Source organism: Pterocles gutturalis, unplaced genomic scaffold (assembly GCF_000699245.1).
Source record: "Pterocles gutturalis isolate BGI_N339 unplaced genomic scaffold, ASM69924v1 scaffold24887, whole genome shotgun sequence".
NCBI lineage: Eukaryota > Metazoa > Chordata > Aves > Pterocliformes > Pteroclidae > Pterocles > Pterocles gutturalis.
Window position 1 is genome coordinate 99,547 of NW_010108700.1, and position 17,852 is coordinate 117,398.

The following is a 17,852-nucleotide window of genomic DNA, read 5'->3' on the forward strand; positions in this document are numbered from 1 at the left end:
AGGAAGAATTGCTCCAGCATCAGGGAGACTGAACAGAGGCAAGCCGCAAACACCACTACATTTCTTAACTCTAAAGAGAATATCAGAAGTAATAAAAGTAACTCTGAGAATGGAGGGAACAGATTCATTTTCAGCCACTTCTCCATGTGATGAGCAACAGCATTCAGCCAGAAAGCATTTCCTGCTCTGCAAAACCACAAACATTTGTGCAGCCAAAGGGCATTGTTCTTCTCAGTGAATAGTTTCAAACTATTTGAATGCTTCAAGTAAGAGAATGTTCTTACGAGTTACTGTTATTTAGTCAGCAAGTTGTGAAACCCTCGCCAGGTGAGAACAGCAAACAACTGCAAGACAGGATCCCTGCCTCTAAGAATTTAGAAGTTGGGGCACTGATCCTGCAAGCAGATGAGCACAGATGGGCCCAAGAGGGGCTCCAGTAAATTAAATGGTTCTTGGTGCTACTACGTGTAGCCAACTGTGCAGATGCAGTTTCGGGTGATGGGTCTAGATGACAACGGTGCAAGTCAAGAGAAGCAAGAAGATGCAGTTACTAGTAGGAAACCAAGAATATTCTAATAGTGAACAAAATAAGATGGAGTCAGAGTGGAAGGGAAAAAGCAAGACATAAGAGTAGGTACCATATTCTAAGTCCATTAAAAAAATTAAAATAAAAGGTTGGCTGCTATGCCACAAAGTCTAATCTGCTAATGTGGCACAAGATCGTTACTTGAGAATTTGAAGCTGTAACAGAATAATGAAGTGGGATAAAAATCTGGTATCAGTCAGGAAACGGGTAGATCACTGGTGAGACTGCCCCTGAAAATGAAGCTTTAAACAATGTGAGCTTGTGCACAGAGATCAGTCCTGTGTGGCAATGGGGAAGAGATTACCCAAATAAAGCAAACCCGGGTAACAGGACCCATGTATGAACAAGGCTGCAAGAACACACCACCAAGGCGCAAACGGACACCAGTGCCACTCTCAAAAGGAGCACAAAGATCCCTGAGCTGGCACCAGCCTGAAGCCACAGATCAGCCCTACAGAGCACAACGGGATCTGGAGCAATAGCTCCATGTAAACGCAGACAAGTACTGCCTCCTTGCTGCCACCAGCTCTCCAATAGTATTTTGGATTTTACAGTCAGCATGTGCAGAGTCAGCTTGTGTGTCTCTGCATTCAGGTCGTGGTTAATCAATTACCCAGTAATAGGTTTTAATAAACATACCCTTAGAGGGGCATCTGGACACAACTGGAATAAAAAGAGAAACTTACAGTATGATGCTGGTAGTGAAAATAAAGTGATCAACTTAAAAAAAAAAATAATAGAAATCATATTATCTTTTGTATTTACTCCTCCCCCCTCTCAAAAAAAAAAACCCCAAAACCTTACCTTCCCAAAAGCTCCCTGTGCTTTTTGTTATCTTTTCTCCAGACCTCAATGTCCAACATATCCTTCCTGTCAGAGAAGTAGTGAAAATCAAACTGTTCCCTCCACTGAGGATTTGCACTCTTACACAGTGTCTAGAAAACATGCAGTTATAATATTTACTTTTCTTAAATGGTACTTATTTCCACAGTAAAGCACATATCAATTCTTCTACAAGAACATGGCCAGGTGTTAGAGCATCAAGTACAGAGGTCATTCCAACCAAAGCTCCCCAGCCCATCACACACATCCTCATCTTCCTTAAAACCTCTCTTTCCCCTCTCCCAGCAATGAGAAATACGCAAAAGTGTGACGTTAATGAATGGCTGGAGAAATTCTGAAACGCAAGGTGGATCCACTTTCACTCACACACTGGAAGAAATCAAAAATAAACCTTTTGAGGACAATCACCTAAAAACAGGTTTGAATGAATTCAGGAACCCAAACTAATATTTTTCACTCTTATGTGTTAAGATATAGACAAAGAACAAGCAGCCTTGAAATGATTAGCATCCAGTTAATCTGGTATCTGTAAATTGTCCCTCTGAGTTTAACAAGACTGTTCATGCGTTCAGGTTACTCTGAGCATTCACCAGATTGAGACTTAAATTCTTGCAGTTCCTACCACACTACACTTCCCAACATCAATATCGCACAGCCACTGAGAGAACAGGAGACAGGAGTGGCTGGGCCACGACTGAGACTGTCCCACCTCATCCGCTTTTCTGGACCATAAGACATTGTACTTCATAAGCCGAATAAACTCCAGGAAAGGGCATGAAGTACTGCCACTGTGAAGTCTTATCAAGGTGTAAAAGCAAAGGTCCCCAACTTTTGCTGGACCCCAGACAAACACTAAGCAATTAACTCACTGCAGGCAACACTGTACTTGACTCCTCATTTTAAACTTTTTCATTTTCTGTGACTGCACACAGTGCAGTCTTGCAGATTCATGACACAGGCTATGGACCATTAAAGAAAAACATAAAAAGGGACCTTAATTGGAATAACATTTATTTTAAAATAACTAAACCATTTGTTATTTTTCAAAGCTGTTTTTTTAAATACAAACATGATATCATGACCTTGGTTTGAGGTCCAATGTCGGGGACAGAGTGCAGGTTTCAGATGCGCCTACATCTGAACATTATGTTCTGTGAACTTGCTCTGTACATTTCGTACAAGAACGGGTTTGTTTGCTTCCTCCTCCTCTCTCTGCACTTCCAGTTCATGACATGCAGAGCTCTTGCTTTCTCAACAGAATATTATTTTAATTATAGCCCCTCTCCTTAATTAGACTTTGGAGATGAAATGTATATTTTGGGAACCCCATTCATTTCCTAGATTCCCATGAAATGGTACTGGATACGATAACCACAGCCTAGAGGAAAAAAAATTCAAATCAGAACTATGTAATATTCTGCAGGTTTTGGTTTTGGGGTTTTTTTCCTGTTATAGGTAACACATTTTTCAAGAAAGGTGCTTTAAAAAACAAAAATAAAAAAAAAATCCCCTGCACTGGGAACCATTTCAAGTCTGGTTTTCCAGCATACCTAATGTTGCAAACCTAACTTCTGTATTGGCAGAGAACAAAAGACATGTGTGATGCATGTAGCTTTATTACATTTCATATTAAAGTCAAACATCCATCAAGATGATGAGTACATTAAATGCACAAAAACAGATACACACAATATTCCTAACTTCCTATTTCTATATAGGCACGTAAAACATATTAGTAAAAGGTTAATGTCCCTGATCTGGTCTCCTGGTTTTGATCTCACTTATATAAAAGAGATTCAAGAACAGTTCCATCTCAGGTAGCAACACTGGTAAAAGAAACACCAAGTACCTTATTAGCTTCAGCAAACTTAAGGAAATCCTTAACACTTACCTTACTCTTGTATCTTTGATCGCCCAGTTTGAGAAGAATGAAAATCTCTGCCAAGCCCCCTCCAGGGATGTTCTTCCCCTCCAAAAGTGTGATGGTGACCAGCCCATTCCACAACTGGTTCTTGTGCAAAGCGTCAGAAAGCTGCATGCTCCGTGTTAAACTTGACTGAAAGCAAATCAGCGACACGAAACATTTATACACCCAAACCCACATTTTTCTGCTCAAACTGACTGCGATGTGAAAGCACCAGAAGTGAGAGAGGTACCACGATCCCCTAGGAGCGAGCAGGGAACAGAAGGCAGTAGGATGCTACGCTGCCCATACTATGCTGTGGCTAGCCCCATGAAAGGAGGATGTTCAGAATCAGAGCAATATCAGCAGGGTTAGATTAAACCACCAGAGAAAGTGACTTCAGATAACGTGGCCGATCTTTGGTTAGAGCAGACCTCGAGTGCTGAGAGCAATCTGTTACTTTGGCTCGGGGAAAGACACAGAAGAGAGACAGGGAGGAGAGGTGGAAGAGGGGAGAAACTAAACTCCTAAACGTCTCCAGCTATGTCCATAAAACGTGTGTCTGTCCTTTCCGGGGAGACAGCCCACAATCATAAAGTCTACGGCCAAGTGAAAGGCTCAGCACGCATCTTCCATGTCCTCAATCACTCAACCACATGTCGTCCACGTTAGCTCTTTGCCTGCTGCCTTTGCAGCTCCTGCTTCCAGAAACCGAGCTCACGAATCAAAAATACTGATGCCTGTTGAAAAACCACTGACACCATCGGGCTCTTTATCTGGAGTTATGGTTACCTGGTAGCCACATTCGTTACCTTCGCTGCTTCATCCTCCATAGCACAGCTGTGCTAACAGTTTGCTAACTGGCAATATTTTATTGGGCAGAGGATGATTAAATAGGCCTTTATTTGGGGGGAGTGAGCTGGAAACATTAAAACTCAAGGCTATACTTTTCTTCTCGCAGTAAAAAACCTGCCATACTTTATTCTCGTGAAGCAACTTTTAACTCACCACACTTTGGAGCTTCAATCATGTCATTTACAGGTGGGAGCAAGACGGAGGAGAAGATTTCACAAGTCACTTTAAAACAGGACGTGTTAGCTTTAAAAGCAAGTAAGAAATGTTGTTGCTAAATAAAACGATTGCAAAAGCACCTGATGTCTGAAGATTACTTTTTATGGATCAATTACCCAGCAACAAGATTCTTAAATCATGTGTGGTGAACTCTCAAATCTTTTACTTGTTTTTTTTACTGGTTAAAATACCCAACTCCTTGAATCCCACAGGCATATTAATATACTTCTATTTAAACACCCGGTTTGGCTTTCCTGGCAAACTGGTTAAAAATTCCTACCTTTAAAAAGAAAACGAGATTTTGATTCATAAATCCAGCTGCAATGTAATTTTTTTTCTTTTTTTTTTTTTTTTTTAAGTTCATCTTTTAGGCCAAAAAGCTAAAGCATGACTGTTCCCATGGACATACTTCAAAGTCCCGGCAGATATATTCCTCCCTAAACACTGCAACTATTTCAAAATCCTTTTTATAAAAAAGGGAGTAATGTCCACAAGGGATCAAAGGGCATTCTACAGTCTGGCAATCGCCTTAGAAAAATGGCAGTGCTTCCATGAAATATGCCCTAAAATAATTTTGCAGCTTGGTATGTCCTAATTTCGAATTGGATGTTTATCTTGGAAAGGCTTCTATCTAACTTGTCCATAAAACAGCTCCACTTAGCTCTATGAGCCCTGTGAAAATGGAATCCAAAGCTGGCTATTAAAGGGGCCTGGAGATTGCTTCCATATGGCGTAACAGCATGGGAGTGGAGGGCTAAGGCCTACAGCAGGCGCTGCTTGGCTTGAGCTCCCCATCTATCCATGGACACTCGTTGCATTACACCATAACATCTGGATTATTGCTTGTAATGTCCCTGGGAAATATCCACTTCCCATCAAAGCCTTTATCTATCTCAGTTGTACTTTGAACATTTTAGTATTTAACATAGTCACGTTTGATGTGATGTACTTGCTGCTTCAGGACCAAGGATTTTTCTCTCCCCCCCCAGCTCCTTCCTCAGAGGAGGAGGAGGTATTTGATGTTAGTTCACACAAAAAAAACCCCAGACGAAGTTTATTATCCACGTTACAATTTCTTTTAAAAACAAAGCATCCAGTTCTCTTCAAAGCTTCCAGGCTGAACACGAAAGACAGTTGTTATCACTCAGTTTTCAAATCAAATTCGGATTCTTTTCATTTTTAACCAAGTCAATATTTTAGGGAGTCGCTCAGCATTGGGGGTCTTCCTACCCAAATTCTGTAACATACACAACCTCACCCTTTCAGTCACTGACTTGACAGTTCAAGGACTGTTGGGACGTACCCAAACCAGCCCAGATTCCACGCAGTCCCAGGAAAAATCAGTGCCTGCAGCTTGGTATTACTAGAGCACATTGCAGTGCATCAACTCTGACCTTCCCAAACAGGTGTCCCCTAGCAAACGGCCTTGTGCACCCCCTTTCCGGATGGCTGTGCAGCTGCGAGAGCCCTCGGTGCTCATCTCAGAGGAGGAATACACTGGTCTCCAGCTAACAGGACCTGGCTGCTTTCTGGACAAGATCTAGTAGCACTTTAAAGCATCACACTGGATAGAGAAGCCAAGATGTCTGCAATTGATTTAGGGCATGGTGCTGATTTGCAGCACCTCGATGACTGCAGTCTGCTTCCTACCTCCACAAGCCTCTCTCCAAATGGAGCAGCACGGAGACTGGATGCCTGTTTGCCCCGCACCCCTGCAAGACAGCCTGTCACGCTAGGAATGCTTTCGATGTCCTGGATGTGTCCAGTTCGTTCCCACAGCATGTGCTCAGCAGGTCTGACACATCCCCTGTGCCCTGGATCAGCTACACGCACACCCAAGGACCGCTCTGTGCATGCTCTGCAGCCACCTCTCCAGGCTCCCGGGGTATTTGGCAGGTCGTTCCTCTAACCACCCTGACGGAAATCCCAGCCGAACAGGCAGTGTTTCGGATTCCACTCCGTTTCTGGAAGGAAGCTTGTCTGGGGAAACGCAGACGTGTGGTAGGGCCCGTGGACCTGACCCATCAATGAGTCACTTTTAGTGTTGCCTGGGGAAGTCTGCACTACAGAAAACACCTCCCGGGTGACAAGAAAATGCTACTGCATTATTTGTTTTAAAAGTTTTACCTCCTGTCTGATACTCCTCACCTACTCATTTCAAACTGATTTACACAGAGTTAATTGATGAAACTTCACAGCCTCCCTCTGAGTTGGCAAAACTATTATGGAGCAGAGCACAGAGAAGTGCAGCAATTAGTCCAGCAAAGTTTCTCTGGGAATAAACAAGCATTGAAAAAAAACCAACCCCAAACACTGCACTAACGTGCCCTCACAATGAGAGGCCAGAAAAGTCAAAGCTCCTCTCCACACTGCCCAGAAAAGGACACTGCTGCTTAATCAGTGGCAATTTTCAAGTGGTTTTATCTTTCCAGTTCTTCCCTTTCCCTGTCACCTCCCAGGCTGCAGACGCCTCCACACTTGGGTACTTCAGCTCCTCCTGCTGCTGAAGCTGAGCTCTTTCCAGCTGTGCTCCCAGACTGGATGCCAGGTCCTTCAGGCCCTTCCTGCTATATTTCCTGTAAACTCTCTGCCGTCAGCCAGCTCACACTCTGGCTACATCCCAGACCAAAGTAAAGGTGCCTTGCAGAGGCACAGGAAAGTTGGCTGAAGCTAGGAGCAGGCTATAGGGCTGGAAATTAGGAAACGTGCTTTATGATGGAAGTTAGCACATCCTGAGCACGAGACATTGGACAAGTTTGCTTATCCCACCCCTGGTTCCCCCAATTGTTTCTGAAATCAAGATAGCCTTGAGACCAGAATTTGAGGGGTTGTCTCCAGGTACAGCTCTGATTTCGGCTGGGCTCTGTGATACCATAAAGGTCACCTTTACGAGCTGTTCATTGCTATAAATTGGATAACAATCTGAACAAAAAGCAACCTTCAAACAAGACAGGCAGAAAGTAGTAAGCACAAGAAAATCCAGAAAGCTTTACTCTTTAAAAAACAAACTAGATGCTTTTAAAATGCTAAGAGCCCATGTTTACTGCAGATTTAGGGACTGTGCAACATCAGGTAAGTAATGAGTAATCTTTTCTGAAGCAAAAGTATGGCATGGTCATGGAGCAGGACCCTGCCACATGAGGAACAGAAGATGGTTCTCCCTACTGCTTAGAAAGAGCATTTGCCCAGAAAACATCCACAGATCTGAACAGAAAAATTAAAAATCAGTGCTCACAATACTATATTCCTGGTTTCAAAATTAATATAAAAGCTTCTCACACCAACTTTCAATTTTTCATTATTTTCTGGTTCTGGTCTAAAGAAGAAAGCTAGAGAAGCTCGATTCTCCCTGATAACACCATTTGGATATAATCTCCCTCTATAGGCACCCAGAGAATCCCCTCTGGTGCATCAGGGCTGCTTTCAAACCTGTCTCTTTTCCTGACACACACATACATGCCCCAAGTTCAAACTTGTTTTGGAAGCAATAAAGAGATGCAGAAAAATTGTACATTTAAATGACACGGCGAGGTGGCCAAGTGTGAAGCAAGCCCGTCTCTCACATCTTTCATTTAAAAGGATGAGACAGGACAACAGAAAGCCTGCTGCAATCCCTGTGAAGAGGTCAACGTTGAAACTGGGCCACGTAATTTGCCATTTGAGAAAACAACAACACACAAATAGGAAGACTCTTTGGACCTCTCCCTCATTAGGCAGAGAAACCATTTTGCAGAGGCAGTCTCCCCTTGGGAAAGAGGAGAGGGCAGCGAGAAAGGCAAGTGAACCGACACGAGATTGCCGCCACGATGCCTGACCCCGTGGCGAGCGAGTCCCTCCGCTCCGCGAAACACTCGGAGAGCGCTGCTGCCCACGGGGTATCGTGGGAGAAAGCCAAATACAATGAGGCAGGCAAAAATGAAACCTAACAGCCCACGCAGAAAAAAAAAAAAATGGAGAGTGAGGGATTTTCCCCTGCGATAAGACACCGAGGAGCACTTGGTGTCCAGTCAGCCTTTCAGCCAATTTATTCAATTAGCTTAGGCTATCAAGGTGGCAATTGCGTCGCCTTTGTTTCAGGACTGAACTGCTGCAGGTCAATCCACCCCAAGCAAACCTGCTTATCTGCTTCCGAGATGTTCAACACTTAAAGGTTAGTCAGCTGTACAAATGCTGGAAATAGCACGTGGGGCACTCAGGGTGAGACTCAAGCCACCCGGGACAAACAAGGCTACTGAGCATCAGCGTGCTGGGCTCCAGCAGAGACAGCTACCAACTCCCTCTGTGCCCCAGAAAGAAAAACAGAAAAGAGGGGAGAACTTGCCAATACACATATATGAGCACATATATTAATACTGCTTAATAGTATCATCTTTTTCCCTTTCCAACGCCACCCTCCATGAGAAAAAGAAGAAATCTGCGCTCTTGGAGACAGCTCCCACAGAGGACAATGCTGTTCTCAGCGCCCACAAAAAACAAGAGATCTGGATGTGCTGCCCATGTCTTGGGAGTCCACCCAAATGTGCGATGATTCCCTTCAAGCAGCAATGAAAAATATATACTGTGTAATCAACAGATAGCTAAATCATCCAGTTCAACAGCTCTTACACCAAAATGATTTAAAAGCCATATTCAGGCGCTGAAATCCTTCCTGCGTACTATCTGTAATGACTGTGAGACAACTGTGGTGAGACTGGAAATCTTGTACTGCTGCTGGGTTTTTTTTGCTGTCTGAAATGTAGCTTTTTCTTCAAAAAGCAAGGGAGCTCAGAACTAACATGAAGAATTTACCATATCCACAACTGCCCACATGAACCCCTTTGCCCGTCTGACATGGGGTTGCATCAGATATTAATGTCAAAGGGGGTACTGACCATTTGGGGTGAATTTGGGAAGACAGCAAGAATCCCATGACTGATGTGACTCATTTAGGACACTGATATGCCAAATCTGCACTAAGATAACATAAAATGGTCAAATTAGAGTATAACCAGATTTCTTTCATATAGGCAATACAGGTTAAAAAAAAAGTTATATTCGTTTTACCCAGCCTTAAAATAAGTAATTTTCCCTGTATTTCTAGAAGAAAAGTAAATATTACAATACAGGTCAGCTACAGTTCAGCAGAAAAAAACCCAGGAAAACCATTTCAAATAGAAAACTTTTATTTACCTAAACCTACAGAGATGAAATTTCGATCTCAGTTCAGCTGCTCAAAGGCAAAGTATATGGCCTTTCTCTCCTTCAACAACCAGCCAGAGCCAGCTCAGTAGCCAAAAAAGAAGAATTTGTATACCCTTTACAGAGCTCTCTCAATTTCCCCTGCCCCCCTTATTCCTGTAGCTTTATCTCGTCCAACAACATTGTTTTCTACCCCATCCTACTCTCTGGCTATTCTTCCATAACCTCTTGTGCCTTCCCTAGACACCTATATTCCCCATGCACACAATTTTTCTTTCTAGCCTTTATGTTCTGCCACAAACTGCTAGTACTGTTTCCACAGCCCAGAGTTTCCTAACTAAAGATGGTTATTGATGTACAGTACTAGTGTTTTAGTGCAGGAGCAGAATCAATAAACTAGGAAATACTGCTTTGTCAGATTTTTCCGGCGCATGCTGGGAAATATTTTTACTGCCTTTGGACGGTCACAGAGCTTTTCTTTAGAGATCACACTGGAGCATGAACTGTCTTCCCTGGGAAGAACTGAAGCTCTCCTACCCTCTAGTGACCAGAACAGAATAGAACACAGGGTTGCAGCTTTTTTTTTTTTCCCCTTCTCTTCTAAACAATACTTTCACTTCTAACTCAGTACGATGCTTCAGCATCTCTCAATTTTATTTTAAAAGATGCTAAAGCACAAGCCAGAGTCTTGAGAATGGAGCAACTGCCAGTATGGTTAAAGGTCCAAACACCTGTACATAAAAAAATTACTCAAAATGCAATGAGACATAGCATGCAATCAAAAAAAAAAAAAAAAAAAAAAAAACAAGTTTTTGCTTCCTGCATACTTATGGATAAGGAAATCAGTGACAGCAACCAGGACAGAAGTTTGGCTATTCTGGACAAAAAGGAACAGAGTTTAAAAACCTGGCTCCCTTTCCCAGGACCCAAAGCCAGCCAGCATCAAGAGACAGCTGGGTGTGCACGAGTGAGAAAAAGGGGGATCAAGCTACACTGAGTGAGGGCACCATAATTTCCAGAGCTTTAGTCAAAAACTGAAGTGCTGAGCTCTTCAATTATTCCATCACTTGCTGTCATACGGCATTCAGGGATGCCTGGTGGCTCTCTGCACCGACTGCTACGCGAAGAGCTGCGTTATCCCTGGAACCGGGGCTCACCGAGCTGCCGTCCAGCACCATGGGCTATACTTTGCACTTCTACTGACAAAAATATCCTTGCCGGCACAATACCCGAGAAGGTTGGCTCCGCTACATAGCACACCACAGTTATAATGAATAAAACAAGAGGAGGGTAATTATTCAATTTATTTAGGCACAAGCCAATAGTTACAGAGGGAAAATATCAAGATGCGTATGTGTTCACGTAAAAACCAAATTCTGCTTTTCAGAAAGTTCGACTGTATAACTCTCAAGCTGGGTACTGGAGCCTGCAGGTTCTGTATCATTGTTATATACTCAATAGCAAATTAAAGCTTTACAGAACAAATAAAAAGCCACAGTCTGCTTCCCGCACAAGTTAAAATCTGATGCAAAAATGGGACAGTACAGGAATAGAAAAGTAATGGAAGCCTGCAGGGATGCTAGAGAAGACCAAGGGAAGCAAGTTATGTAGATACGCAGCAACATACAAACCTTGGAAATCCTGTTACATTGCTGGTCATGAAAACTGTCTGCTCAGTCTCCATCCCAAAACCAAAAGGAATTTCAAAACCCACAAGAGTGACCAGAAGAAATACTGCTTCACAATTTCCCTCCATGGTGAGGGACAACCCAGACAATGAGCCTGGGAACCTGGAGACCCATGTTCAACTCCAGTACCGACTACCAGCCACCTTTCGGGCAATTCTTAAGCAACTCAAATCTCCCACAGTTCCTGTTGCTGGTTGTATTTACACCCATTTCATTAGCACAGACAGTTTCTCTCTTTCTACAGCTCTTTGCTGTATTGAGTCTTACTGTCACTTGCCACTAGATGCTACGATAGGACCTACAATAAAAAAAACAGCTACTATTTTTTATCACATGAAAAAAAAAAAGATCAAAAAAGCAAAAAAACTGCCACCGCATTTGCACAGGTTGCATCCAGACTTCAGAGTTTTCATATTTTTACACTTCTGTTTCACAGGAGAGCACAAAAATTTTGTGATGGGACTTTTTTTGGCAGAGAAAAAGTATAGAATACCTTGGATGAAGTTCGCTTCTTCCGACTTGACCACCTCTATTGACGAGTCCACACCATCGTACCAAAGAGAAACCAGAGAGAAGATAAAAACAGAAAAAGCAGTTAGTACAATAATTCAAATAGCAGCTTGTCAAATCTGCAAGAAAGGCTTACTTCTGAGTAGGGGGCTGGATCTACTACTGCATTCATCCATCTCCCCTCTCTCAGGGAATATAATAATCCAACTCAAAATACCTGCATTGCACCAAAAAAAAAAAAAAAAAGGAAATTTAAAAAAGAAATCAAGAATAAAAAGTGGAAGGACCCAGAGTCATTAGTAAGAAACATGGCTTATACTTTTGGTGCCATCTGGTTCTACAGTAAGCTAATTTAAAAAGGGAAAAAAAAATCATCTTGCTGTTAAGTGCTAATGTGGACGGAGTCATTTCATTCTTCTGATTCCATTGGAAATGGCTGAGCAATTTGCATTTGAAATATAAGGGCTTAAAACATCATCTTTAAAAAAAATTAGTGTGCACCAACTCTTCTATCATCTGCACTCCAAATGTTAACTAAGCACCCCAGAGTATCAAAAGCTGCTACTTTAAACCAATGTATTTTCTGCCTTACTGGCTAGGTCCACTTTAGCCCATGCCTTCCTAAAAATCCCAGAATTCCTGAGGTTCTTTTGGCTAAACTGCTTTTTTGCTAATGAAACTTGATGTCTTTGCTTCCCCACTTCCTGCAATCCAGTGACATGTGTGCCAACATCACTCTTGCAGAAATTAGAGGGGGAATTCACATCCCAGATCGAAGTCATCTCTTAACAGAGATATAGAAATACAACAACAGTGTTTTGAATATTGTCATTAAGCTTTTAAATAATCGCATAGTGAGGTAGAAATAAATCTACAAGTATCTTAATACTAATTGAGATTTTACAATTCTCAAAAAAAGACAGCTGTTTGAAAAATAAAGAACAGACATCCCACCTTAGCTGTTGTTTCTTCTGCTTTCCAACCCCTTGAAACATTTACGTTTCTATAAATAAACCCATTCAGACTAGAGTTCCATACCTATAATTCAATAATGTGCTGTAAACAGCAGCTTTCATACTAGACTACATAGAAGACTTGAAGAAAGATTTTCTCTTTACCTATTTATTACGTTTACTTAAAATTGGACTGGCTTGAAAACTAGAGCTCAGCAAATGCCTGATCTTGGCTTTTCCCCACCCCTTGCAGGATGAGTTCACCAACGCTAGTATGTTCCACACTCTGCGTAAAACACTAGTAGGAATCATAAAAGATGAAAATGAAAGCAAAAAAACACATGCAGGACATGAAATTTAAAAACTATCAGCTTCAGCTGTGGTGTTCCCAGGCTCTGTCCAGGTTCTTCTGGGTTTCTAGCATCACTAAATGCACCATATTTCAGCATCAGGAGCCAAGCTCAATAGAACTCAGTCAAGAAACCATTAGTGGCAAAAGCAGGGTTTTTACAAGCAATCCCTTGCTCTCAGCCAGCGTGTTCCTCTGCAGGACTGGTGTGGTTTAAGTCCTAACATCAAATGCCCACTTTTAAGATTTCACATGGATATATTTTTTCATGGACAAGGAAAAAAAAATAATCTTAAGTGCTAAAATCTAAACTCTTAGGTGGAAAAAAGAAAAAAAATCGTATGCTCTGGATTAGCAATGACAGCAGGTACGGTTCATCCATTCCTTCAGCAACCTGCACATTGCAGTGGTGGTACCACACCCCTGGTACACGGAGAGCACTGCCACAGTGCACGTCACAGAGAGAAGACAGAAGCATCCAGCGATGGATGTCTACACAACTTTTACCCAGTTAAACATAGGGCTTTTTTTAAAGTTATGACCTATTTTGATTTCAATATTCTTGAGTCTCAGAGGATGAAAATAAAGGTGGCATTTCCCAGTAAATCACATTATTTCAGATCTTTTTCCTCCTCTACTACACATTCCAGCTCTGAGTTCGATTTTCTAAGCTACTTACATTTCTCTTGAAGTCTCCTTGCTTGATTGCTAGACTCAAGTTTAATACAATCACTCCCATATCATCTTCTAAACTGTTGGGATCTTCCAGTTTTAAAACCTGTTCAGTAGTTCTACAATTCAAAAAAAAAAAAAAAAGTTGTGCATTTATTCACTCCATTTAACTCGAGTTCATTATTAAAGGTCACACTGAGCTGTGCAAATTTCAGCTTCTTGACTGAAATTCCCAATATCGAGTTTAAATGTTAAAATGGGAAATCTGGAGGGTTCCTTAGTTCTGACAAAATACACCCTCCTTTTAATAACACAATCTTGTTTTTATATAGCATTGCTTAATAATCATACTTCTCCACATGCAGCTGCATGACAAATTAAGTTACTACTACCTCCACTTCACAGGAAAGAAGAGTGACAGGGAAACTCATGCAAGTGAATTTTCTAACATTAATGGCTAGGATTCGACTCTGGAGATATTTATTCTGCCTTATCTCTGTCTGCGTTTAATCTCCTTCCGTGACTCAGTTCCTTCCCTGAAAACAGGAATGCTGGTATTTACCTGGCGGCACTGTCTCATGGATAAATTCATTAATGTCTCTAGAAATTTGGATACAACAGCCATGGGAGCTATAATATACCCACACAGGGAGAACTCATTTTCTCCAAGAAAAGAAAAAAAAAAAAAAAAAAAAAAAAAGAAGTTGCACAGCAAGGGAGTATAAAAGAGAGAACTCATACTTGAATTCCTGGCTTCCAACTCCACATTGAGACCAAGCAACAGCAGACAAAAGGCGCAGGGGCTTGCTTCTGCTCTAAATCAGGGCCAGATGCAGCTGCCGCGGGGACGGATGGCTGCCGGGGTAGGCTGGAAACGGGGCGCTTGCAGCCAGCCAGGCAAACCGCTCCCCAGCCCAATTATATACAGAGAAAGGCACCCCGTGCTACGCGGGGCTAAGAAGGGGTCTCAACCTTCTCCCCTCCTTTCTTCTTCCACCTCCATAAATTATTCTGGTGTAGCTATCCCTAAACAATGCCGCATATAGAAACTCCTATTCCTAAACATGAGGAGGAAAGGGCCCCTTCTGCTGGACTGGGCTCATCCAGGTTGGATCCGAATGCTATGTGCAATGCCGGATAAAAACATGCATGTACAGGATTTATCTCATGTCTTTTTTCTTTTTTTTTTTTTTTTAATGTGTTCTCCACATCTCCCTTCTCTCAAAATAAGTTTTCATTAATAGACAAATTCCAAGCTAAAGCAAAAGCATCTCATCATTTTCCTATTTTTTTTAATTAAGCTGCATTAACAACCTTTAATTAAACAGAACGTATTACCTATTGAGTTCAAGGTCAGCAAGTGCTACAAACGCCGAGCCCATGAAGTCTGAAGAGGTTAAATCTCGATCGTACACCTGGTAGCAAAATAAAATAAATATTTGCAATTTTCACATCATAAGCCAGTTTTATCCTGGCCAATAAAAGAACAGACATTTTAAGCCCTTTCAGTTCAATTTACTATTTGAAAGATCAAAGCTTAGATACAATTCAGGGATAACTTTCCATCTCCCTGCTTTGATTTGTATTTTTAAACTAAATATTACAACAGCATTTTGAAAGTATCTTCTTAATATTATGTAAGCAGAGACATGTGCTGCTCTGGATTCTGCCTGTTCCTTTACACTCAGCACGATAGCGTAACGAAACGCTGCACAAAACCCAGGTACTCCTGGCTACAGATGTTTTAGCAATTAGCACTCACAACTGGTAGCCTGCAGTTCTGGTAACTGTAATGTTAGTCATAATGAGGAAAGGCTTTGCTACTTGTCACGGCTGCATCCCAGGTAATAATTCTGTTCAAGCCAGCCAAATTACACTCTTAAAACACGCTTACGAAACCACGATTGATTTCACTGAGTTTGCACAAGCACGGTAGGAGTGAGCAGAATTTAGGTCCACAGTTTTATACATATCTAGTCAAGGAGTTTTATTTCAACTTGGGTTTTTGCAGACGGAAAGCAAAACATGTGTATAAAATATGGAAAAGACATATGTGCATTTTAATTTGAAACTGCTGAAACTCTTAAACCGGATCACGTTTTATGTTATGCTGCTACAGTGAATAAAAACCAATCTGTTTTTAAAGTAGAAAATAATTACTTAATCAAATATTTACCCGTCTTTCAAAAATCTAAAATCAAAACTTACCTTGATCCAGAGTTTTTGATCGAGGGTCTGTACAGGCAGAACAACAGTCTCATCCCAAACCGGGTTGAGGTTCTTGTAGACTACCTTACTCTTGTACAGAGTCTTCCCGTTCAGTTTAAACTTCACGTATGGGTCACTTGTACCTGTGATAATTAATAAGAAATAGATTAGTGCTGCCTCCATGTAACCCCATAATCTTAAATTATATTTTCATAAAACAACAAATTACAGTAATAAACGGCAATTACTTATTTTATATGTACATGCACATACATAGCGACTTATATAAAAATTTTCAGTTTGTACACAACATCTATTGAACAGAACCAGAATGATGTTTGAAAGCAGGCAACAAAAATTCTTCATAGCTTTCTTGATCTCCACTGTGTTATTCTTAAAGAATATTAATTATTCTTCAGCAACTTAGTTAACATTTTAATTTGGGAAAAACAGAAGCAGGGATGAAGGATGATTTACCCGCCATCTAACACCACAGACAGTGGAAGAGAGAAAATGTTATCCTTTGACTATGAACACAGAAAAAGACCAAAACTCAAAAGCGTCGTAACTTGGATAGTAGTTCCAAGGAAACCAATAACAACAGCTAAAATACCCATCAGGATTTCATCACTGGTGTCACTTGCCAATTTACTTAAATCCAAACTTGAAGTTTCAGTGAAAAAAATATCAGTGTTCTTCACCAGCTCAGGGTAAAAGCCACACACAGAACAGACTCCGTAAAGATAACAAACAATATTCAGGTAACACATTTTTAATCCAAGCGGCACATTTTGCCACGGCAATAACATCCCGTATTTTTATGGAGCAGGTGTCCATGGACAGAGCGCGAGGCTCGTGCAATTCGGCAGCAATAGAGAGACTTGCAGCTGTCAAAGGAAAAGGGAAGAGTGAATCAACTTTTTATTATTGTTAGTAAACCAGTGGCGTCTGCACTAACACCAACCACCGTGCAGGACACCAAACAAAAGGGGAACAAGGTACACGAAGGATTTAACTAGGTGGCTGATTTTGTGATGTATACAGACTTGGCAAAAAACTCACAGGCTTCAAATAAGGCAAATAATAAAATTGAGGGGTAGAAGCATATATAATTTACCAACCCCAGGTGCCATTTATCCGTCATGTTCAATACTGTCTGTATTATAGCTTATATTTGGAATTAAACTTCCCTAGTAACAGTTCAACTTAATTAGAAGAATAGCAGGTAACACGCTGGTCCTGGCTGCTCCCCAGTCCACAGTGTGGGCTGCCGGCAGGGAAAGACCGACTCCTGCACCAGGCTTCACATTCAGAACCTGTCCTCCCTGGTTCCCACTGAGATACTGGCTGACAAACGTGTGGCAATTCAGGATAATCCAGCATATAACCAACAGTCGTCAGCAGTTTGGCAAAATAGTGAGAATCTGAAAAATCCATATTTAAACATCCAAAGTTCTGATCTGTGTCATGTGAAGACAGACTTAGACTCAGGAAAAAATAGCTATATGTAGTATTTATTTGGAATTACCTAGTTTTGTAAGAAACCGTGCTCCTGGGACACACGGACTTATTTTTAATTATTATAGAAAATTTTTATTCTGATTTGATTTCAAACAGTAAGAGTTGTAGAACCCTGGCCAGTTCTGCACATAAAGGGTGTTTCATTCACAGAAGGAAGCTATCAGCTGGTTTTCAAATGCTACTTGCAGCTGATCCTTCTCCTAAATAGCAATTGCTGAAATCAACCCCTTTTTGTGAAAAAATGCTGCAAACTTAAAAAGAAGATTCTTTTCCTTTTCCTCTAAAAGAGAATAAAAAGGGCCTGATCCAAAGCCAGGGAAGTCAGAGGGCAGCTTCTCATTGTTTTCAATGGGTTAGGACTAGACCTTTC

General features: G+C 41.4%; 1 protein-coding gene across 1 annotated transcript in view; it reads right to left on the reverse strand.

Moving 5' to 3' along the window:
* Nucleotides 1-16,445, reverse strand: part of MCTP2 (multiple C2 domains, transmembrane 2) — an 83,661-nt gene extending 67,216 nt beyond the window's left edge. The window contains exons 1-7 of the mRNA XM_010072735.1: nucleotides 16,439-16,445; nucleotides 15,962-16,104; nucleotides 15,092-15,168; nucleotides 13,761-13,872; nucleotides 11,763-11,798; nucleotides 3,321-3,485; nucleotides 1,391-1,521 (exon numbers count right to left, since the gene is read on the reverse strand). Of these exons, the coding sequence (XP_010071037.1) occupies nucleotides 1,391-1,521; nucleotides 3,321-3,485; nucleotides 11,763-11,798; nucleotides 13,761-13,872; nucleotides 15,092-15,168; nucleotides 15,962-16,104; nucleotides 16,439-16,445 (671 nt within the window). The remainder of the gene's footprint in view (nucleotides 1-1,390; nucleotides 1,522-3,320; nucleotides 3,486-11,762; nucleotides 11,799-13,760; nucleotides 13,873-15,091; nucleotides 15,169-15,961; nucleotides 16,105-16,438) is intronic.
* Between the last annotated feature and the right edge of the window lie 1,407 nt (nucleotides 16,446-17,852).